Here is a 24265-nt window from a genome sequence, read left to right on the forward strand (position 1 = left end):
CCATCTCCTTTGTCTTACTGGTGTTTGGGATGCAAATTGTTTTCTGAGCACCATGTGGATAACTTCAGACTTCTTTTCCGTATGCTAATTCATCTCCTCCTGTAATAAGATCCAGTATGGTGGTAGCATCATATTATTATCATGTTAGGTGAATCAGAAGATATGCAGTCATAAATCTTGGAGATATACTTGAAGAGCTGTGGTGGTGCAGTTGTTAGACTGCAGTATTGCAGGTTAACTCTGTGCACTGCTAGGAGTTTGATCCTGACTGGTTCAAGGTGGACTCAGGCTTCCATCTTTCTGAGGTCAGTAAAATGAGATTGTTGCGGGGAGGGATTATGCTGACTCTGTAAACCACTTAGAGAGGACTGTAATGCATTATGAAGCAGTATATAACACTGTGTGCTATTGCTATTGCTACTGAAAGCACATAGCTGACCAAAAAAGAGCTACAATCTTGGAGACTTAACTGCTCTTTTCTTTCATTTCTTTTGAGATGGCATATGGATCTGCTGCAGTGGTGAATAAGAAAATGCAGGATGCTGTCTTTTACCAGATGTTCCTAAAAGGGGATTATCAATACAAAGGGATTCTACAATTGCTGCTTCATTTTCATTGGATCTGGATCGGTGTGATCACTCTAGATGATGATAATGCAGAAACCTTTGTACAAAATGTGCTTCCTACCTATTCCCAAAAAGGCATATGCTTTGAGTTTATAGAAAAGTTGCCTCAATTAACTTATCTTACTGGCTTTGATCAGATGTTTGAAGAAGGCTTTGGAACTTTAAACATTCTCATGGAGAAAACTGCTACTATTTGGTTCATCCATGGAGAAATTCATACCATGATGATTTTGAGACTGCTGCTCCATCTCTCAACATTTGGAGATAGGCCAGTAGTGATTAAGAATAAAGTCTTGATTATGACAGCCCAGATGGACTTCACTTCTTTACCCATTCAAAGAAATTCAGGGATATATTTCCTCCATGGCGCTATGTCATTTGCAGTTCAATCAAAGGAAGTTCTAGGTTTCCAGCAATTTGTTCAGATCAGAAACCCTGTTTCAGAAAAAGAAGATGGCTTCATTAGGACTTTCTGGGAACAGGCATTTCTTTGTTCATTCTCTGAAAAAGATCCACAGAATGAGAAGCTATGCACTGGAAAAGAAAAGCTGGAATCCCTTCCTGAATCTGTTTATGAAATGAGCATGACAGGCCACAGCTACAGCATCTATAATGCTGTCTATACAGTGGCACATGCTTTGCGTGACATGCTTTCATCCACATTGCAAGACAGAACAATGATGATTAAAGGGAGGATCAATTTCAATCAATATCCATATCAAGTAATTACTTTGTTATAATCATGTAAAATCAAAGTTTGGGCAGGATATGGGCAGTTTCTAAATTGATATGGAGAGAAGAAGGGAGGAGGGGAGAGAAATTTGCATACAATATCTTTGCAGCATTTATGCAAAGTGACTGAACTAATAAAAGGCCCTTTTCCTGAGGCTCTCCACAGGCTTTTCTCTCAAATATTGGGCCAGAAAATTTATTAAACCTGCAATGAGTAATGTACAATAGTGCATTGACTCGAATCTTTGGCTGCCAACTTATTTTGACATGGTAACTGAGGGGTTCCTGTGGGACGCCAGCGTTCGGGCTCTCCAGGGAGGCGGCTGTTTGAGGAGGGGGCTGCCCTTGAGCGGCTCCGGGACGTTGCCTCCCCTGGCGTGGTTTTTCTCATCGGCCCGTTGGAATCAGCTGGGAAGCGGCGGTGGCGGCTCTGTACAAGGGGCGGCAGCTTCGGCCCCGCTGCTTGAGAGGTGCCGAATTTCTTCTCTGGCCGGGCAGCACTGAGGGGTCGACCTGTGCCCCGAAGAGGGGGTGGGGAGCCCAGGAGAGATGCCTGGTCCGGACTGGGAGACAGAGGAAATGGTTTCCTGTCCCCACCGCAACTCTGCTGACTCCCCCCCCCCCCTGTATCCTGGCGCGGCGTTTCTCTTCCATCTCGCCGCTGTTCCTGCGGGGCTTTGCATTGTCTGACTGTTTGCCTGTTTGGACTGGGACTGCTTGGATTGGGACTGGAACTTTGGAAATTCAATGATGGGCCCTCTGTGGCGGCCAGTACTACCAGCTGCTGCCACTGCCTCAGGAGTGCTGTGCTGACCAGTATTATTGCTATTTACTGAGTCACCTTACATCAGGCACTATTACTCCGGAGAGGCAGCGTGCTGGGAGCTTGGACTCCCCCCAGTGGCCACTATTGGTGCCTTTCACATCTCTTTGCCGTTGTTCTGTCATCTTTACCATCTTCTCAATTGGCACATACCCATCCTGCCTACAATCGCAGTCGTCAGAGTTTTACACCTACAAACAAACTATACCGGCTCAATCAGCATCACCCCTTGCTGCCCCAGTGACATTACTCCAGCCACCCAGACCCTACGCTTTGCTACACTTTTGGCAACCCGGATTCAACACCCTTGGCAGCCCTTTTAACCATCTAGACTTCTGGGACTTTTTGACCTTATTAGAGGGGGGAAACGCCACCCCCCCCCTCTGTATACCCTCAGTGGATTGGAGCTGGGCTCGTAACTATCTTATCAACTAATTGCCATAGGAAGGGAGAGGAGTGGAATACCTCTCCCCTCCTCCTTCTCATACTGCTATACATTACAACTGCGCAATTTTTAACTGGCATGGTGAGTGTATGAGATTTGCTTGTGATTGAATGAATGGCCCACTTTTTATTATTCCATTACCGTTGTATTTTATGTGTTTTAACTATTACGCCCTATGAGTCCCACTCCAAGGCCAGATGGCGCGAGTAATCAGGACCCTGGTCTCAGGCTGTTGTCGCTAAATGCCAGGTCTGTAGTTCGTAAGGCTCCCCTCGTCCGGGACTTAATTTTAGACAAGAGGGCAGACCTGGCATGTATTACTGAAACCTGGCTGGGCCCGGAGGGAGGAGTCCCCCTCGTAGAGATGTGCCCAGAAGGTTTTCAGGTGCTTCATCAGCCGAGAGCCCAGGGAAGGGGTGGAGGTGTGGCTATTGTTATCTGAGAGTCTCTAGTACCTCGTAGGATCCCTGCTCCGGAGCTTGTCGGGTGTGAGTCCCTGCTGGTGAAGTTGGACCTCAAGGGTCAAGTGGGTTTGCTGTTAACGTACCTGCCTCCCAACAGCGTTGCAGCAGCCCTCCCCTCGCTCCTCGAGTCGGTAGCTGAGCTGGCAATTGAGTTCCCCAGGCTTATGGTTCTGGGGGATTTCAATTTGCCTTCGCTCGGTGAACACTCTGATGGAGTGCAGGAGTTCATGGCTTCCATGACAGCCATGGGCTTGACCCAGGTAATTCGGGGCCCAACCCATTCAGCAGGTCACACGCTCGACCTCGTATTCCTCTCGGAGCAGTGGACTTGTGATCTTGGTCTGAGAGGTAATGAGATCATACCCCTGTCGTGGTCAGACCATTGCCTACTGAGGCTTGACTTTCGGAGGCCAAACCTCTGCTGTAGGGAGGAGGAACCGACCAGATGGTTCCGCCCCAGGCAACTTATGGACCCCTTGAGGTTCCAGACGGAGCTTGGGGCTATTCCTGATACTCTCGCCCACAGTCTGGTGGAGACCCTGGTTGCTGCCTGGAACTCGGCAGCGACGGGGTCCCTTGACCGGATTGCGCCACTACAGCCGCTCAAAGGCTGTGGATCCAGGAGGCCCCCTTGGTTCACCGAGGAACTCCAGGAGAGGAAGCACCGGAAGAGACGCCTAGAGCACTCGTGGAGATCCAACAAATCCGAATTGAGCCAAGCACTTTTAACATCGTGCATCAAGGATTACATCAGGGCAATTAGGATGGCAAAAAGATCTTATATTGCCACCTTGATTGCCTCCGCCGAGTCGCGCCAGCCGCCCTGTTTAGGATAACCCGTTCCCTCCTAAATAGGAGGGATACGGGGGACCCCTTGCAGGGTAGGGCTGAAGAGTACGTCCAGTTCTTGGTGGACAAAGTTGCTTGGTTTCGGTCGGAGTTGGACTCCGATTCTGCAGATCCAGCCGAGGCACAAGGGGATAATCTGGTAGACCATCGCTGGGTTGAGTTTCAGGATGTTGCCCCTGGGGACGTGGACAAGGCCATGAGAGCTGTGAGTGCCTCCACATGTGTACTGGACCCGTGCCCCTCCTGGCTGGTTGTCAACAGCAGGGAGGTGACACGGGGCTGGATCCAGGCAGTTGTTACCGCCTCCCTTCGGGAGGGGGTCTTTCCCCCCGCACTCAAAGCGGCGGTGGTGAGACCCCTCCTGAAGAAACCATCTTTGGATCCAACCATCTTTGGATCCAATTGTTCTTAACAATTACCGTCCAGTCTCCAACCTCCCCTTTGTGGGGAAGGTTGTTGAGAAGGTGGTGGCCTTTCAGCTCCAGCGGGCCTTGGAGGAAGCCAGCTATCTTGACCCATTCCAGTCCGGCTTCAGACCTGGCTACAGCACAGAAACCACTTTGGTCGCATTTACCGATGACCTCTGGAGAGCCAGGGATCGAGGCCACGCCTCCATCCTGGTTCTCCTTGACCTCTCAGTGGCTTTCGATACCATCGACCATGGTATCCTTCTGCGACGAGTGCGAGAGGTGGGGGTGGGAGGCACTGTTTTGCAGTGGTTCTCCTCTTACCTCTCGGACAGGTCGCAGTCGGTGTTAGTTGGGGGGCAGAGATCGAACCCTAGGCCCCTAACATATGGGGTGCCGCAGGGTTCGGTCCTGTCTCCCCTACTTTTCAACATCTACATGAAACCGCTGGGCGAGATCATTCGGCGGTACGGGATAAAATACCACCAGTATGCAGACGATACCTAGCTGTATCTGTCCGCCTCGTGCCAACTCAATGAAGCGGTGGATGTTATGAACCAGGGACTTGAAGCTGTTAGGGACTGGATGAGGGCTAACAAACTCGTGCTCAACCCGGATAAGACCGAGTGGCTGTTGTGTTTCCCTCCCACCAATTTGGCAAATATTCCATCTCTCAGGCTGGGGGGTCAAATATTATACCCCTCAGACAGGGTCCGCAACTTGTGAGTCCTCCTGGACCCACAGCTGACTTTCGAACACCATTTGTCAGCTGTGATCAGGGGGGCATTTGCCCAGGTTCACCTGGTGCACCAGTTGCACCCCTACCTGAACCGGGAGGCTCTCACAACAGTCACTCGTGCCCTTGTGACCTCTAGGCTGGAGTACTGCAATGTGCTCTACATGGGGCTGCCCTTGAGGAGTATTCGGCGACTTCAGCTAGTCCAGAATGCAGCCGTGTGAGCGATTGTGGGTGCACCTCGCTTCACCCACATAACACCTATCCTCCGTGAGCTGCGCTGGCTACCTGTCAATCTCCGGATATGCTTCAAGGTGCTACTTGCCACCTATAAAGCCCTTCATGGTAGTGGATCTGGGTACTTGAGAGACCGCCTACTGCCGATCACCTCCACACGACCCATTAGATCTCATCGTTTAGGCCTCCTCCAAGTTCCATCCGCTGGCCAATGCCGACTGGCCACCACGCGGAGGAGAGCCTTCTCAGTGGTAGCCCCGACCCAATGGAACGATCTCCCCGTGGAGCTTCGTATCCTCACCACCCTCCAGACCTTCCGCACAGCCCTTAGAATCTGGCTATCTCGTCAGGCCTGGGGCTAAAGATTGTAACCCGCCCGAATGGTATGAATGTTGTGTTTTAATCATGTACTGTCCTATATGTAAAAGTCTGTTTCCCCCCCCTTCCTTTTGATTGTGAGCCGCCCTGAGTCCCCCCAGGGAAAAGGGCGGCATACAAATAAACAATCTAATCTAATCTAATCTAATCTATTTTGTTGTTTAAACATGCATTTTTAATAATTACATTTTATGCTGCAAATAGTCAAGATGTGTTGGGTGCCCAATCAAGTGGAATGAATGAATGAAAATGGATGGATGGATGGCTGAATCAATCAATCAATCAATCCCAAAATAAGTGTTTTGGTATCTAAGTATTCTTTTCATTTCATCGTCTTTCAAAGATACCAAAGTCATTGTCATCCAGGAGAAGAAGAAACACAGTTGGTATATCTTTATAAATACACTACACAGTGTATACACTGTGCCCGGCACTGAAGAGCTAATAGGCGTCAGGAACAGTTGCGCAAGTACAGGAGGTAATTGCACTCATCTGGTGATCATTAGGCTCCTCTCCAGACTGTAAAAGGACTACTTGTGCACACGCCCCTCTTGCAGAAGTCAACTCAGGAATTAATGTCGGAGAACATTATTGTGAGCTTGGCAGGCTGGATTGCTGCCAAGCCTTATCTGTGCTGGATTGCTGCCCAAGCTTTTCTGTGCCGGTTTGCTGCCAAGGACCTGTCTGTCTGTTAATTAAATGCCGTAACTTATCTTTGTCTCAGAGTGTGTGTTGGTGTGGGACGAGAGGGATCAGAACACATAGTATATTTATACTGTTATATGTTGTTGTTGTTATTATTTGTGAAGTTGTGTCCAACCCATCACAACCCCTGGACAACATTCCTCCAGGCCTTCCTGTCTTCTACCATCCTCTGGAGTTCATTTAAGCTCACCTACTGCTTCAGTGACTTCATCCAGCCACTTCATTCTCTGTCATCCCCTTCTTCTTTTGCCCTCCATCTTTCCCAGCTCTTCTCCAGTGAGTCCTTCCTCCTGGTCAGAGTATTTGAGTTTCAATTTCAGGATCTGGTCTTCTAAAGAGCAGTCAGGATTGATCACCTCTAGGACTAACTGGTTTGATTGACTGCAATACTGTTAAAGAGATATACCCATATAGTATGCTTATAATATTTTGATATATTATGGCATATGCTTTATATCAACAATGAAAAAAGGGAGGTGTTTTCTACATCAACATCTTTGGCAGGTATCTATTTGGTCTTTGTCTAAATTTCTTTTTTCTTTTTTAAATTTTATTTACAAACATAAAATACACACAAAAAAAACCTTAAGACGTACACCACATTTACACAATACAATACGAACAGGAGCTTCCTGTTCTTTCTAATAGCAATTGCCAATCGATATCACTCACCTTATATTGTTTCCCCTTCTATTATATTTCATTTGCATTTCACCATTCTTAACCCTCTTATCTTACTCGTCTGTCTGCTATATTGGCTGATCACCTCTAGTAAATTTAAACCACTTTGATACATATATACATACATGCATACATGCATGTATGTATGTATGTATCTATGTATATGTACACGTATACACACACACATACACACACACAGTTCCTCCTCTTGCTTTTTTGTCATATTCTTGGTTATCATTTTTGTTTCGCCTTTATTGATTTTTAATCCTGCCACTTCGCCATATTCTTCTAATTTTTTAATTAATTTCAGACTGGATTCTAATGGATCTTCTAGAGTAAATACTAGGTCATCGGCATAAGCTTGGGTCTTATATTCTTCATTTTTGAGTCTCAAACCTTTTATTCCCTGTTCCTTCCTAATTTCATTTAATAAAATTTTCAGGGTTAATTTGAACAGCAAAGGAGAGAGGGGGCAACCCTATCTGACTCCCTTTCTTATTTCGATCTTCTCTGTTAGTTCTCCATTCATCAGAACTTTGGCTGTCTGACTGTTATAAAGTTTTTCTATCATTTTTGTAAATTTTCTTCTGAATTTAACCTGTCTAATAGTGTTATTGTAAATTTCCAAATTACATTGACGAATGCTTTTTGTGCATCAAGGAAAACCAGTACCATTTGTTTTTCTGGATGTGCCTCGTAATATTCTATTATGTCTAGTATGTCTTGTATTATTTTTAATTATTTTTCTTGTATTCTATGAGGTAAATATCTGTTTTGATCCAGGTGTATTCATTCATTTAAAACCTGTTTAATTCTTCCTGCCATAATTGCTGCAAATATTTTATAATCGGAATTTGGTAATGAAATTGGTCTGTAGTTTTGGATTTCTTGTAGATTGGTTTCTTCTTTCGGGATTAGTGATATTATTGCTTCCATCCATGAGTCAGGCATCTTGGCTTTTCCTAAAACTTTGTTAAACATTTCCACTCCTAGCTTTTCCAATATTATTTTATTATATTTGTATAGCTCCATCGGTATTCCGTCTGATCCTGGGGTTTAATTATTTTTCTGGTTTTTCAGGACCAATTCCACTTTGTCTAATGTTATTGGCCTGTTTATCGCCTCACTTTGTTCTTTTGAAATTGATGTTATCTTTTCTGTGTTTAAATAATGTTTTATCTTGATTTCCTCCATACTATCTTGCGCTTATAGTTTTGCAAAGTATTTATGAATAATATGCTTCTTTTCTTCCACTTTGTATTGACTTCTTCCCTCATTATCTTTTAATTGGTATATCATCCTTTTTTCACTTTCATTCTTCAATCTGTATGCCAGCCATTGTCCAGGTTTGTTGGCTTGTTCAAAGTAATTTTGTCTGGCCGCTTTAATTTTCTGTGCTAATTCCTTTTGAGTTATTAAGTTGATCTTATGTTTTATCATCTCTTTTTTCTTTTTTAATTTTATTCTTTGGGTCTTTCTGTAGTTCAGCTTCGGCTTCCATGAGTTCTTTTTGCATACATTCTTGTTGCTCTTTTTGTTTTCTAGTTTTTCTCGCCATGTATCCCAGAAATTTTGAATTTGTCTTCTTTTTTATTTATTCTAAAGAATAGTTTTAATTCTTTCTCCAGCATTTGAGTGTATTCTATTTCATTTACAATATTTGTATTAATCATCCATCTTTTTCTTCTTCTTTGATCTTTCCATCTTAATTTAATTGGATTATGATCTGCCCACTCATTTGTTTCTATTTCAATTTCATCTAATTGATTACATAGACCAGATGAAATCCAGGCCATGTCAATTCTTGATAGGAACTGATGGGGGTTCGAATAAAAGGTATATTGCTTTCTTGTTTTGTGCCTTTCTCTCCAAATATCATGTAGTTTATATTCCATTGCAATTTCAAAAAAGGATTTGGGCAACGTATTTTCTTGTTTTATTTTTCTTTTTTGCTTTCATAGTCCATTTTTTTATCCACTATTGCATTATAATCACCAATTAAGCAAATATTTTCATATTCTAATTATTTATTTTGTTGTGTAATTTCCTATAGAATTCCTCTTGTTTCTGATTTGGTGCATATATGACTATTAATAATATCGGTTTTTCTGTCGCCTCTAATTCAATCATTAGCATCCTTCTTCATCAGAGTAAACTTCTTTGGAGTTTATTTTTTCCTTTATATAGGTTGCTATCCCTCTTTTTTTTAATCTGCCGGTGCTGTATATAATTTCCCTACTTTTTTTGTTTTCCAGTAAATTCCTATGTTCCCTTTTAATATGCACTTCCTGTATACAAGTTATATCTGCCTTCAGCTTCTTAAGTTTATTAAACATCTGCGCTCTTTTTTTGGTGTGTTCAGTCCATTCAAGTTTAACAAGATAATTGTTATTTCCTGATCCATCTTTATATGGGGTGTTTTTTGTTGCTTCTGGTTTGTATCTGAGTTTTCTCTCTCGCACCTTCCCTTTCTGCTCTCTCTCTTTCTTGCCTCTGTTCTTCTTTCCTGTTTCTTTCCTTGTCTTCTGATGTTTCTTCCTTTTGACTTCTACTTTCTAGGTCCTCTTTACTTCCTTGTTCTTCTTCCATGTGCAGTGTTTTTCATAGACTTTCTGCGCTTCTTCTATATTCTCTTATATCTTTTTCCTTGCCAAGATATCAGTACCCCTTCTGGTACCAACCATCTGTACATTATTCTGTTTTTATTTAACTGATTTATTAAAAATTGGTATTGTGTACGTTTTTCATGAATTCCCTTCATGATTTGTAGCCGTCACTTCTTGGTTTTGCGTCAATGTCTCTTGCATCATCAATTGCATACTCTGCATTGTTGGTGCTGGTCCTGTTGTTCCTGCCATTGTTCCGCCTTTCTCCAGCCCCAATGCACTCTCAATTGATCTTTGATCTGAGGGGGAGGATGTTGTTGAAGCAGGGTTGGATGTTGTTTTTTTCCCCTAACTTTACTGAAGTTGCCATCTTTATCCCTCTATTTATCCTTGCCCACAATTACATACAGATTCTATTTTACTTCTACTTTATCAGCAATATCAGTGGTATCAATAATTGTATATCCCAATATTTAACAATAATTAACCTTCCTTAATATCATATTTCAATATCTAAACATTCCTATATATTATTCTATTCTGTTTTTGATCCTTAATTATTATATTTCATAGTTATATATCACACTGTTATCTTATACAAATAGATGTCTCTCAATTGTATCAGTTATACAGGTACTCAGTTCTAGTAATTAGTATCTATCTATCTATCTATCTATCTATCTATCTATCTATCTATCTATCTATCTATCTATCTATCCCGTATATTCATAATGTGTCCCCTCCAAAAAGAAAAAGAGTGCTTGCTCCCTTTGTTACCTGAGTTTATTGTTCACAGTTGAAACTCTTCAAAGCTCAAAGTTCAGCTATTCTTTGGAAAAACAAAGGAGTAGAAGGAAGAGCAAAAAGAAAAAAATCAACAACCAACCCGACTGTTAAATAATCCTTTATGTGCTTTCCAAGTCTTCTCAGCAGTTACTATGTCCCACTTCTATTGTCCACGCTGGGTTTTCATTCTCACTGTGGCCACTTTCGTTCAAGTTATTCACACTGTCAATTCCAACTCAGCGTCTCAGCTTTCACTACTTTTTAGCAAAAATCTGGACTGCAAAAACAGTCTCCTGATCTTTGTCTAAATTTCTAATGCATTCAAAATTTCAAATTAATTCTGCAGAACTAAATGTTTGTCATTTGGTCTACATATATTGATGTTTTTAATTAAATTTTATATTGGTGCTTTCTTATTTTTTTTCTGTGATTTAATTTTCGGGAATCACATGTTACTTATTATTTGGTTAAAATTGTACCTTAGCTATTTTATTGTTGTGACTATCAAAAACCTTGAATACCCTGGGTGTGGTGGCCCCATATCTGAAGCAATAGAAGAAAGGTACATAGTTCACATTTTTAGTGATCATAAATAAGGCATACTTCTTGAATTTAATGGACCTTAGAACAGCATTTAACTCAGCTCCTATGGATTTCAATGATTTTGCTAAATTAAACAGATTTTTTTAAAAAAAAAAACAAATCTGTACATCTTTTAACCTTATGCATTTATTTCATTTTCTTCACTGATTTAGCTGCACCACTTTCTGAGAGGAGTCTTATTTAACAACAGTGCTGGAGAAGAAATTTCTTTTGACCAAAATGGTGAAATCCTGGTTGGATTTGATATTATCAATTGGATCACATTTCCAAATCTATCCTTCCAAAGAATCAAAGTTGAAAAAATAGATCCCAAGGCTCTACCAGAGGAAATTTTCTCTATTTATGATGATGGTATTATATGGCCCAATGAGTTTAACAAGGTAAATTCTTCCCCTCAAAAGTAACCTGCCTTCAATGACACTACCTTTGGCAGTTTCTTTAAAAGTAAAGGTAAAGATTCCCCTCGCACATATGTGCTAGTAATTCATGACTCTAGTGGGTGGTGCTCATCTCCATTTCTAAGCCAAAGAGCCAGCACTGTCTGAAGACCTATCCATGGTCATGTGGCCAGACACTACAGACCGCTGTTACCTTCCCTCCAAAGGTGGTTCATATTTTTCTACTTGCATTTTTACATGCTTTCGAACTGCTAGGTTGGCAGAAGCTGGGACAAGTAACAGGAGCTCATCCCATTATGTGGCACTAGGGATTCAAACCGCCAAACGGTCAACCCTTCTGTTTGACAAGCTCAGCGTCTTACCCACTGAGCCACCATGTCCCTTTCTTTAGTTTCTTTAATGTTAGCCAAAACCATACTTGTGGTTCTGGCCTTCATGATCACCACACCAGGATCTGGGATGAGGAAATGGGTGGAGAAATGGATGGTCACCTCCATTATTCTCACCTATCACCTTGGCTTTTGGAGGCATAACATGTAATAATTAAAAATGCATATTAAAGCAACAAAATCCAGACACAGTAAATGTGGTGGATACAATTCTATAAGATTTAAAAGGTGCTCTTGAGATTTTTTTTTCATGACTTGGATTTAATAAAAAAAAGTTTGTTTTTTCTCCATGATGGAAGTTTCTCAGAATTGAAACCTGATCAGGATACTGCAAAAAATTAAAACAATAATACTCAGATACTCAATGATTATGACATTTTACTAATGTGGTAGCCATAGCAAATTTTGAAATAATTTCACAGGGCCGAATGTTTAAGTCAGGTTCACATGCCTTGAATCAATATTAGAACTGCAATGTTCCTTTGCAGTAAAATAACAATAACAACATCATCATCATCAACAATAACAATAATAATAATATCTACCAAGAGCAGAGGGTGGTCGAGGACTCCTACAAGTAAAACAGACTATGGAGGAAGAAAAACACACTTTGAATGATTATATCCAGAAAAGTGAAGAACCAATGCTTAAGGAAGTAATGATTCAGGAGCACTGAAAAAAGAAACAGAAGGCTTTATTTTGACAGCTCAAGAACAAGCCATAGCCACAAACTACATGAAGGCAAAAATTCAACATGTTACCATCAACAGCAAGTGTCGCCTCTGTAATGAGAAAGACGAGACAGTTGACCACTTGATCAGTGGGTGTAGCAAAATTTCACAAACTGACAACCTACAACGCCATGATCGCGTTGCTAAGATCATTCACTGAAAATTGTATCAAAAGTTTAGATTTGAGTACAGTAAAAACCACTGAGAACATCCGGTTCAGAAGGTTTTAGAGAATGAGAAAGTCAAGATCTTGTGGGACTTCAGAATCCAGACTGACAGGCACTTGGCCCACAACACACCTGACATAACAATAGTTGAAAAGAAAAAAGTATGGTTCATTGACATTGCAATACCTGGAGATGCACAAATTGAAGATAAACAGCAAGAAAAAATCACAAAGTATCAGGATTTTCAAATTGAGGTTGAGTGACTGTGGAAAAAGAAATCATGTGTTGTCCCGATTGCAATTGGAGCCCTTGGAGCAATACTCAAAGGGCTACCTCGCTATTTGAAAATTTTAAATTTATCAGACTTGACCATTCTGATTCCACAAAAAACCACCCTACTTGTTAAAGCTTATATCCTCTGAATCTAAATTAACAGTTCCTAGGTCCTTAGTTAGGACTTGAGCTGTTCAGCTACCAACCAGCCCCAAAGGCTGTGAATCTCACCAAAGATTAATTGAATAATGAATAATGAATAATGAATAATGAATAATGAATAATGAATAATGAATAATGAATAATGAATAATGAATAATGAATAATGAATAATGAATACCAAATATCAAATACCAAATAAGGCTACTTCAGCTGACTGCAGTTCAGCAGTTTGGCTGTTCAAATTTCACCAGCTCAGGGTTGACTCAGCCTTCCACCCTTCTGAGGTGGGTAAAATGAGGACCCGGATTGTTGGGGGCAATATGCTGACTCTATAAACTGCTTAGAGAGGGCTGAAAGCCCTATGAAGCGGTATATAAGTCTAATTGCTATTGCTATTGCTATTGCTATTGCTATTGCTATGAATAATGAATAATGAATAATGAATAATGAATAATGAATAATGAATAATGAACCATGAACCATGAACCATGAACCATGAACCATAAACAATTAAACTTTAGAAAAAGAAAAATGAAGTTTGAATGATTATGTGAACCAAAGTACAGAAAAATTGCTGTAAATGTGAAAATGGAGAACAGCATAAAAACAACAGAAATAAAGGCAGAATATAAGGAAAAACAGCTGGATGACAGATTAAATAGATGGAAAACCAAAGCTTTGCATGGACAGCACTTGAAAAAGATTGAATGAAAATGTGATGACATCTTGACATGGACATGGCTTAAGATGGGAACTATCAAGAAAGAAACAGAAGGTTTAATAATGGCTGCTCAAGAACAAGCACTACAAACCAATGCCATGAAAATGAAGATACAAAAATCCACTGACAACCCAAAGACTTTGCAATAATAAAGTCAAAACTGTTTCACATTTAATATGTGAATGCAGCAAAATTGCACAAACTGATTACAAAGCTAGACATGACCGAGTTACTAAATTAATCCACTGGTCATTATGTAAAAAATATGATTTACCCATATCCAGAAATCATGGAAACATAAAGTGGAAAAGGTTATCGAAAATGAGAAGGTGAAGACTTTCAAATACAAACAGATCATCATTTGGAGCACAACATGCCTGATATCACAGCTGTAGAGGGGCCGAAGTGTACAGTTTATTGATATGATTGTATGATTCATGCACACGGTATGGCACTCACTATTAAATGCTTGGTTTTGCTTGACAGCGGGAGTGATAATCTTACCCGCACAAACATCTGTGTTACATGCACTGATAACCCTATGAATTTTTGATTGCTGGGGACAGAAATATTCTGTATCAATTAATTCTTTGTCCCTGCTGTTTAAATGTTTATCCAGAAAATCTGTGAATTTAATGCCAAGTAACTCAGTCCCTTTTTTGGATGGGTGCAAACCATCTCTTTTGTACAGTTTTTCATTGGACCAGCTGTAGGCATCATGGCTAATAAAACCAAAGCTTTCCCTTTTACACCACGCCTTTAGCCACACCTTAAACTCTGTTACATGCTGGCCCTTCCCTTTTTGTTTCTTATATACTGGTAAAATCTCTGAAAAGATAAGCCTACAACCTATACTACTAAGTTCATACCCCAATCTCTGGAAATTATTCTTCATAGAAATTACATCTTTTAGGGACAGATCATTTGTGCCAAGATGTATAATAGCATCAACATCACAGTCCTTACTTGCATTCTTGACGATCTTAAGAATACACCTCTTGTCTCTGCTGGCAGTAGCACCTGGCAGACACCTGACCTCTTTTAAAACTTCCATATCCTTTCCTAAATTTACATCCCTTATGATTGAATCACCAACAAGAAGTTGACTTCTCTTTTTGCATACCTTGCTCTTCTTGTGCAACTGATGTATAATACCTGGTTCCCCATTTCGCCTTTCCAAAGTAAGTTCTTCATTTTGGACCACGATCCCCTGCTTATTTGAGTCATCATTATCACAACTAACTTGACCTGTTCTATTTAGTGTACCCATTAGGGTCAGCAAGGGCTGTATATCTGTTATCCTGGGTCACAGCAAAAACTTTGTGTTTATCATTCACAGCTCTCACCCTGCCTGATCCCACGATTGTCCAGACTGCTCTACTCCTGCGGGATCTTTGCAGGGGGGGGGGGGGGGCTGATAGCATGGCATCTCCGTAGAGTGAAATGGCTGAATTGGACACCTAATTTCTGCTCGGAGAGCACAGATTAGAGATTCTAGATAGGTAATCTGTCTATGTAGCCCAGTAATTTGTTTACAAAGGGGACAGTATCCAAATTTGAAAAGAATACTGTGAAAGACAGCTATTAAATTTAACTAAACCAGTCATTTTGAAATAAATAAAATCACAATTTCGAGTATAAAATATTTTATTCAATTTTCACATTCCATTTGCAATCATTTATATACAGGGTATTTACTATAAGAAAAGAAAAAAAAAGAAAAAGGGAATAAAACGAACAAATAAAAAGGAAACACAACTCATCCTCCATACACCCCATCTACCCCCTCCAACTTTCCTTTCTCCCTCTAACACTCCCCTCCTACTTCCCTTTCCCCTCAAACCTTCCTTCTCCCCTTACTCCCCGGACACCCTCCTTACATTCCCCTTACTCCTTCCTTACTCCTCCCTCTTCTTTCCCTCTACCTCCCTCCTTGGTGTATGCCTTTATTCGAGTGTTGTTTGATCTGATAAAAGTAAAATGAACCAAGGGGAAAAAAAAATAAAAGAAAAAAAGAACCACCGTATATAAATACATTCTTGTTCTTATTAAGACTATGTTAACACCCCCCCACCCCACCCCCCACAATCCCCATCCCTAATCCTCCCGACTTCCCAGGGCCCACACCTGGCATTACCTTCTGTCTAAAATATCTTGTATACATATGGATTAAAAAATAAAAGTAATATATCAAAAGAAAAAAAAAGCAGAGAAAGAAAAAAAAAAGAAAAAAAAGAAAAGAGAAAAGAGAAAAAAGAAAAAAAGAAACCACTCTTTGTGTTGATCTCAGCCCCCCATCTTTATCTATGCTTAAATAGTATAAATCATTCTATCTATGTTTTATTCTCGTCTCTTACTTCTTTGCTATTTACCCCGACCTTCTGTAGGCTCTCCCGTTCCCTTCCTAAACCTCATGATCCCTTCCAATAAGATTTAAGCAGCGTGGTTCATGCCATATATTCAAATATAACTTTACAGACAAGTAATCAAACTTTCCCTTCTAGTAAAATTTAAACAACGTAAATGATCTTTCTTTACCCCTTTTTCAAACAGTAATTCAAAATAATCTAACCAGATTTCCCCTTCTTAGTAAAGTTAAGCAGCGTAGATCAGATATTACTTTACACAGGAATCAATTTCTATCTTAAGATAATTCCAACCAACTTCCCCTTCTAGTTCATTCCACATGTATTTTACCCTCATCCCCCACTTGTCTGATATTTACCACTATCAAATTTATACTACCATTTGTTTAAAATATAACTCAGAGCGATTTGTAGCATGAATCATTCCACATATTCCAATAATACTTTCAACAAGAGTCAGTTAACCTTCTATTTTAAGGTAGTCGCTTCTAACAAAGTTTAAACAACATAAATCATTCCGCATTCTTTTTACAGTTATCTTAAGATAATCCCAAGCGGCTTCCTGTTCTAATAAGCTTTAAACAACATAAATTTTGCCCTCTTCCCTTGCTTGTCTGATATTTACCTCAAATAACGTAGTTCATTCCACATGCATTTTACCCTCATCTCATGCTTGTCTAATATTTACCACTATCAAATTTATACTAGCGTTTATTTGAGATGTAACTCAGAACTATTACAACCAACTTTCCCTTCAAATAAAAGTTAAATAGCATGGATCATATTCAAATAATACTTTCAGCAAGAGTCAGTTAACCTTCTATTTTAAAATAGTCCCCTCTAACAAAGTTTAAACAACATAAATCATTCCGCATTCTTTTAACCACTATCAAATTTATGCTAACGTTACTTTAGAATCTAGCTCAAAGTAGTTTCACCCAGCTTTCCCTTCTGATAAAAATTAGTCCACTTTTTCTACCGGAGAGAGGTCTCAAACCCCCATTCAGTCCTCAACTTTAGGAAGTCTTTTGAAGTATCTAAATTCTCGATCTGCGTTCTTCTGCTTCTCCGAGGGAGGAGGGGCTACCCCCTCCATCTTGCAGCCGCATGGCCAGCCGTTTGCTTTCTCCTTCTGCTTGTCTCTCCTCTCTTCCAAGCGCGTCAGGAAGTCCCGCCTTCAGAATCCTAGAATAGAAATCTTGAGCCTCCGAAACAGAGTTAAGACGAAATCTTTGATTCTCAAATGTAACCGTGATGCCGGCAGGGGCCTCCCATCTGTATCGAATCTGTTGACTCCTAAGCTCTTTAGTTAAAAAAGTGTAGTCCCTTCTTGCTTTCAACATCTGAAAAGGTATATCTTTGAAGACAATCACGTCCTGGTCATCAACTCGGAGACTGTTATTATGAAACTTTTGCACAATCGCGTTTCTAGATTCTTTTGTAGAGAAATGTATAATTATGTCCCTCGGGAGCTGTCGCTGTTCCGCTATCAATGAGTTCTGGCGATAGATTTTCCGAATCTGCCAATCAAAGTTAAGTCCCGGGCTTCCCAGCGCATGGCTGAAGGCTTCAGCAAAGGTCTGTTTCAAATTCTCTTGCTGCTTTTCACGGAATCCTCTGACTCTTATTGAAAATGCCTTCCTATCAAAATTTAGCATCATAAGCTGTTCTTCGTTATTTCTAATTTTTTCTTGTAAAATTTGAATATTGGTAGTCAAATCAAAATTAGCCTTCTCCAGACTTTCCAATTTGTTCTCTATTTCAGCAGAGTAATCTGACAGGGCAGACACGGCTGCAAACGTATTCGCCTTCATTTGATTAACTTTAGATTTTAGATCATCATAAAGTTGCAATACAAATTCCTTAAGTTCTTGCTTAAAGGCATTAAAGATTTTAAAGAGATATTCCTGTGTTAAAACTTCTCCAGTAGAGGGCGTAGGAGACAAAGGCTGTATTTCCAAAAAAGATTCTTTAAATTCTTTAGACACATTTGTAGCAAGACGCTTCTTTGATCTAGGTGCCATAATAAATAAACAAGTAAGCAGCGCTTCGCTCCCCTCTATTTCCAAAGAAAAAGAGTTTATTTTGTTAAGGAGCGGTCTGCAGAAAGATAAGCCCGGCTAAGTACATCCAGTAATCATCCACGGAGAGAAATCGCCATTTTGAAGTCTATTTAAACAAAGAAGTCTTTAAGACGAATGGTGCTGGTATTTAAGATAGTAATAAAAGCATAAATCTCACAGGGGTGGTACCCTCCCGTATCAAATCTAGCTTGAAAAAAAACTTTGTTTTGTCCTGGGGGGGGCTAGCCTGTCTGGGGCTGCCAAAAAAAAAAAAAAGGCAGCTGAGAAGAACTGGCCGGAGATAAAAGCTCCGCTTCGGCTGGATCTAATCTCTTCCACAGCCAAAAAAAGAAAAAGGCTGTGGCTTACGAATAGACCCTAGTCTACGGAGCTATCCTCCCTGCCCCTTTCTTAGCCAAAAAGGGGTGCTATCTATGATCTTATTTAGATATACAGACCAGATCTCTGAGGAGCTCGGTGGAGCCCTCCTCGGCAACAGGCCACGCCCCCAGGAAGCCCCCCAATAAAATCACAATTTCAAGTGCACTAATCCAGAATGTATTATTTTGTTCATTTATGAATAGGTACTTCCCCGTTCGGTGTGTAATGAGAATTGCTATCCAGGTTCAGTCAAGAGAAAGAAGGAAGGCAAACCATTTTGCTGCTATGATTGCTTCCCATGTCCTGAAGGCCAGATTTCAAACCAAAAAGGTAAATGTAAGAGAATATAACAGTTTGATCTTTCATCACATTAAGATTCTTATCATAAATTTAACATTAACTTTCAGCATGGGTGGATTTAATGGAGCAGTTAATGTGAAAGCCATGGCTCAATAATTCAATATAACATTTGTGTCAAAAACTCTGTAGAGATGGCTGAATAACCTAGAATATCTATAGAATTTCCCACTTTCATATACTCCAGGGGTGAAATGCTACTGTTTCGGACCAGTTTGCCTGAACCGATAGCAAAAAAATGCTACCGGTTTGAGTGAAATGGTATATCTGATGATCAGCTGTAATGCCTGTTTTATATTAGCTAGAATCATTGGATTTTCTGCTTTGTAATTAATCTAAATCGTGTGGCACAGCAGATGTCCACCCCCCCCCTTGCTATTCTACTTACCTTTGCAATTTCAGAAGGCTTCAAAATGTTCCTTTTTTAGCATTGTGGGGCACTCCTCAAGCACGGATGAACGCAAATCACACATTTGGTAGCAGACTCACTGAACCAGGAGCAGAGTTTGAAGGATTTCACCACTGATATACTCTGTACTTTGATGTTTGTTCTTTTAGCTGCTTAAACACTTAACCTTCCTCTCTGTTTTATGAAGTCTCTTTACATATCTTTTAGAAGGTTGAACTGTTTTATTTATGCACTCTTGGGATGCTCCAATGCACAAATAAAACAAAGATGGGGAGAACTAACCACCTGCAGAATTATAGTTGGCAAAGCCAAGTCCTCAAGCATTTGTTAAAGGCCAAAAGGATGGGTGCAGATTATGAATGCAGTGTTAACTTAATGGCCACTGCAAAAACACAGTAAAATCAGTTCCAGTCACATGATGACCCTGCTTTATAACTATCACAACTTACAACCATAATTGCCAGGTTCAATTATGTTCATAAGTTAAAAACTACCTATATAATCAAACAATGGAAATCATGTGTTGGTTTGAAATACAATACAATAGCAGAGTTGTAAGGGACCTTGAAGGTCTTCTACTCCAACCCCCTGCCTAGGCAGGAAACCCTATACCATTTCAGACAAATGGCTATCCAATATCTTCTTAAAGACTTCCAGTGTTGGGGCATACACAACTTCGGAGGCAAGCTGTTCCACTGATTCATTGTTCTAACTGTCAGGAAATTTATCCTCAGTTCTAAGTTGCTTCTCTCCTTGATTAGTTTCCACCCATTGCTTCTTGTTCTACCCTCAGATGCCTTGGAGAAGAGTTTGACACCCTCTTCTTTGTGGCACCCCTGAGATATTGGAACACTGCTATCATGTCTCCCCTAGTCCTTCTTTTCATTAAACTAGACATACCCAGTTCCTACAACTATTCTTCATATGTTTTAGCCTCCAGTCCCCTCATCATCTCTGCACTCTTGCTAGAGTCTCCATGTATTTTCTACAGTGTGGTGACCAAAACTGAATGCAGTATTCCACGTGTGGCCTTACCAAAGGATTATAAAGTGGTATTAACACTTTGCGTGGTCTTGATTCTATCCCTCTGTTTATGTAGCCTAAAACTGTGTTGGCTTTTTTGGCAGCTGCTGCATACAGCTGGCTCCTATTTAAATGGTTGTCCACTAGGGCTTCAAGATCCCTCTCACAGTTACTACTATTGAGAAAGGTGCCACCTATACTGTACCTGTGCATTTTGTTTTTATGTTATAAATCTAATAGTATGAGAAAGCTTATAGCAATAGCAATAGCACTTAGACTTCTATACTGCTTCACAGTGCTTTTACAGCCCTCTCTAAGCAGTTTACAGAGTCAGCCTATTGCCCCCAACAATCTGGGTCCCCATTTTACCAACCTCGGAAGGGTGGAAGGCTGAGTCAACCTTGAGCCTGATGAGATTCGATCTGCCAGATTGCAAGCAGCCGGCAGTCAGCAGAAGTAGCGTGCAGTACTGCATTCTAACCACTGGGTCACTGTGGCTCTTATGAAGGTTTTCTTAGAACATTCATACAAATTTGAGCATTGTTTGTAGAAATGTTAGTGAGATCAATTATATGTCTGCTTGCTTTTTCAGATATGGATATCTGTTTCCAGTGTCCACAAGATCAGTATCCAGATCCAGAACACAGTTTGTGCATTCCAAAAACAATGAGCTTCTTGTCTTATGAAGAACCTTTAGGGAGTGGTCTGGTCATTCTTGCTTCTTCCTTTTCTCTCCTAACACTACTAGTGCTCTGGATTTTCCTCAAGTACCAGGACACCCCCATTGTTAAGGCTAACAACCAGCACCTCAGCTACATTCTTCTCATTGCTCTCTTGCTTTCTTTCCTTTGTGTTTTCCTATTCATTGGCCACCCAAAAAAGGTAACCTGCCTGCTACGACAAACTGCCTTCAGCATCATTTTCTCTGTGGCAGTTTCTTCAGTGTTAGCTAAAACCATCCTTGTGGTTCTGGCTTTCATGGCGATCAAGCCAGGATCAGGGATGAGGAAATTGATGGGGAAGTGGATGGTCACCTCCATTATTCTTTGTTGCTCATTTATTCAAGTTACCATTTGTATTATATGGCTGTCTGTATCTCCCCCTTTCCCAGATTTGGACATGCAAGCAATGACTACAGAAATTGTTCTGGAATGCAATGAAGGATCTGTATTTATGTTCTACTGTGTCTTAGGTTTTATGGGCTTCTTGGCCATTATGAGCTTTACAGTGGCTTTCCTAGCAAGAAAGCTGCCTGACAGTTTTAATGAAGCCAAATTTATCACTTTTAGCATGTTAGTATTTTGCAGTGTTTGGCTGTCCTTCATTCCCACTTATCTGAGTACAAAGGGAAAATATATGGTGGCCGTAGAGATCTTTTCCATAGTAGCATCCAGTTTTGGGTTACTGAGCTGTATCTTTTTCCCCAAATGTTATATTATTTTGATTAGGCCTGAAATAAATAACAAAGATATTATAGGAAGAGGAAAAAAGTAAAAAAAAGTAAAGTGTATGAGGAACTTGAATTTAAAGGACAAAATTATACAAGACACGGAGCATGGAAAGTGTATGGAAAAGTACTCTCTAATGTTGAAATTGTTTGATAAAAGCTAAAATTCAACTACATGCTTTGTTTTTTTATTGACAGAAGGCAGTAGACTTCTGGTTTTAACCTTGTCCAACCATTAAAGGTAAAGGTAAAGGTTCCTCTCGCACATATGTTCTAGGGGGCAGTGCTCATTTCCATTTCAAAGCCGAAGAGCCAGCGCTGTCTGAATATGTCTCCATGATCATGTGACATAACTAACTTGGCATAACTAAATATCAAACATGTACAGAACACTGTTACCTTTCCACCAAAGGTGGTTCCTCTTTTTCTGCTTGCATTTTACATGCTTTAGAACTGCTAAGTTTGGCAGAAGCTGAGACAAGTAATGGGAGCTCAGCCTGTTATGCGGCACTGGGGATTCAAACTGCTAAATTGCTGACCTTTCTGATTAACAAGCTCAGCGTTTTAGCCACTGAGCCACTGCGCCCCCACCATTATAAGGCTGATATTCTAAAATTGGAAGGGGAGGTTGGCAACAGGGAATGAGACTGTTCAGGGGCCTTGTTCACAACACTACACTGCATTGAGATTTTAAAAAGTTGTTCATTCAAGAGGAATATATACTGCCACCACTTGAAGGCATTATATAGAAAGATAAATATAAAGGTTTTCCCTGTCCAGTCATGTCCAATTCTAGTGCACGGTGCTCAAGTTCACTTTTTAGTGAAAAGAGCCAACATTGTCCAAAGACAATTCTGTGATCATGAGCTCAGCATGACTATAAGCTGATGTGCACAGAATGTTGCTATCTTCCGACCAAAGTAGTACACAATGGCTCAGTAATTAAAGGTACTGAGCTTGTTAGCTGAAAAGCTGACAGCTGGGTTTGAGACCCAAGTCCTGGGTGACACAGTGGAGCTCCTATTACTTGCTCCAGTTCCTGCCACCAACCTAGCATGCAAATGCAAGTATATAAATAGGTAGAAAGGCAGCAGTAAATTTTTGAATATTCACCAATTGTGATAGAATTAATGGAGTAGGGCTTAATGAGTGGTATAAAAAGAGGAGGGCCTATTATTTATATCCAGAACCTCATCTACTTCCGTGTGAAATATTTTTCTATGTATGTATGACACCGAACCCCATCATTCAGCCCTAAAATTTCATCAGCTTAGTGTGCCACAAAGTATCCCCAATTACTGTTTGCTTTGTAACTGCTGAGGAACTGCTGGAACTGCAGAGTGTTCTGGCATGGAAAAGTTAAAGCCCTTGGAGGCTGAGGAATCTCTTTCCCTCACATGGAAAAACTCATAGTTCACTATTACCTTCTGCCTCTCAGGCCCTGATTCACAAATCACTTGCAAAATTTAACTATAAAAATATGGAGGGTATGGAAATGCTGAGCCTGTTGTCTGGGATACTGGATAAGCTATTTCCCAACATATTTTTAATTTATCATTATGTGTAGTGTTTAAAAAAATTATATACTACAACAATTTACATTTATCATGCCAATATGGCAGTATAACCAATCAGAACACAGGTGGAAGGGACCTTAGAGCAGAGGTGGTATTCAGCCGGTTGGCACCGGTTGCCTGAACCGGTGGTGGAAATTTTGCCCAGTTCAGTGAACCAGTAGCCATAGCTGGCTGGCTACACTCCCAAACAGGTGCCCCTGTCGCCACTCACTAGCCCCGATGCTTTGCATACTGACTCTCAAAGAGGTGGTAGCTGGCCACAGGCCACAAGTCCTCCATTTGGTGAAAATGCTGCTGCCGTCACCGACATGTTCTTAGTGCATGATTTGCAAAGCGGCTCTCAGAGGCGGCATCTGGGAGGCTTCTTTGCCAGCCAGCCGCTTCCCAGGATAAGTTTCAATAAGTTGTTTGGGCATATCCTTTCAAAACAAATGAAAAGCAATAAGGCAATAAAGATATTATAAATATATTATAATAATAATACAAGACATGACATAACATATATAATGTGATGATCTAATCTCGTAAAAATCTAATCTAATCAATATATAATATGAAGCTGTAAAGGCTTGGAGGCTAAAGCATATGAAGACCAGTGGGAGGATTCAGTTTAGCTAGTCTAGAGAAAAAAAAGGACTAATAGCGACATGATAGCAGTAATCCATTATTTGAGAGGCTGCCACAAAGATGAGGGGGTTAGTTTATTTTCCAAAGCAACAGAGG

The 24265-nt window shown here is 40.6% G+C and overlaps 1 protein-coding gene across 1 annotated transcript; it reads left to right on the forward strand.

Moving 5' to 3' along the window:
• Window positions 1-496: 496 nt before the first annotated feature.
• LOC116523493 (vomeronasal type-2 receptor 26-like) lies at window positions 497-21994 on the forward strand (the record flags this gene model as incomplete). The annotated part of the gene is made up of 3 exons (XM_032238609.1): window positions 497-1348; window positions 18933-19059; window positions 21111-21994. Coding segments are annotated over exons 1-3 (1863 nt in total), but the record flags the coding sequence as incomplete, so codon positions are not given.
• Between the last annotated feature and the right edge of the window lie 2271 nt (window positions 21995-24265).

Source organism: Thamnophis elegans, unplaced genomic scaffold (genome assembly GCF_009769535.1).
Source record: "Thamnophis elegans isolate rThaEle1 unplaced genomic scaffold, rThaEle1.pri scaffold_38_arrow_ctg1, whole genome shotgun sequence".
Classification (NCBI taxonomy): domain Eukaryota; kingdom Metazoa; phylum Chordata; class Lepidosauria; order Squamata; family Colubridae; genus Thamnophis; species Thamnophis elegans.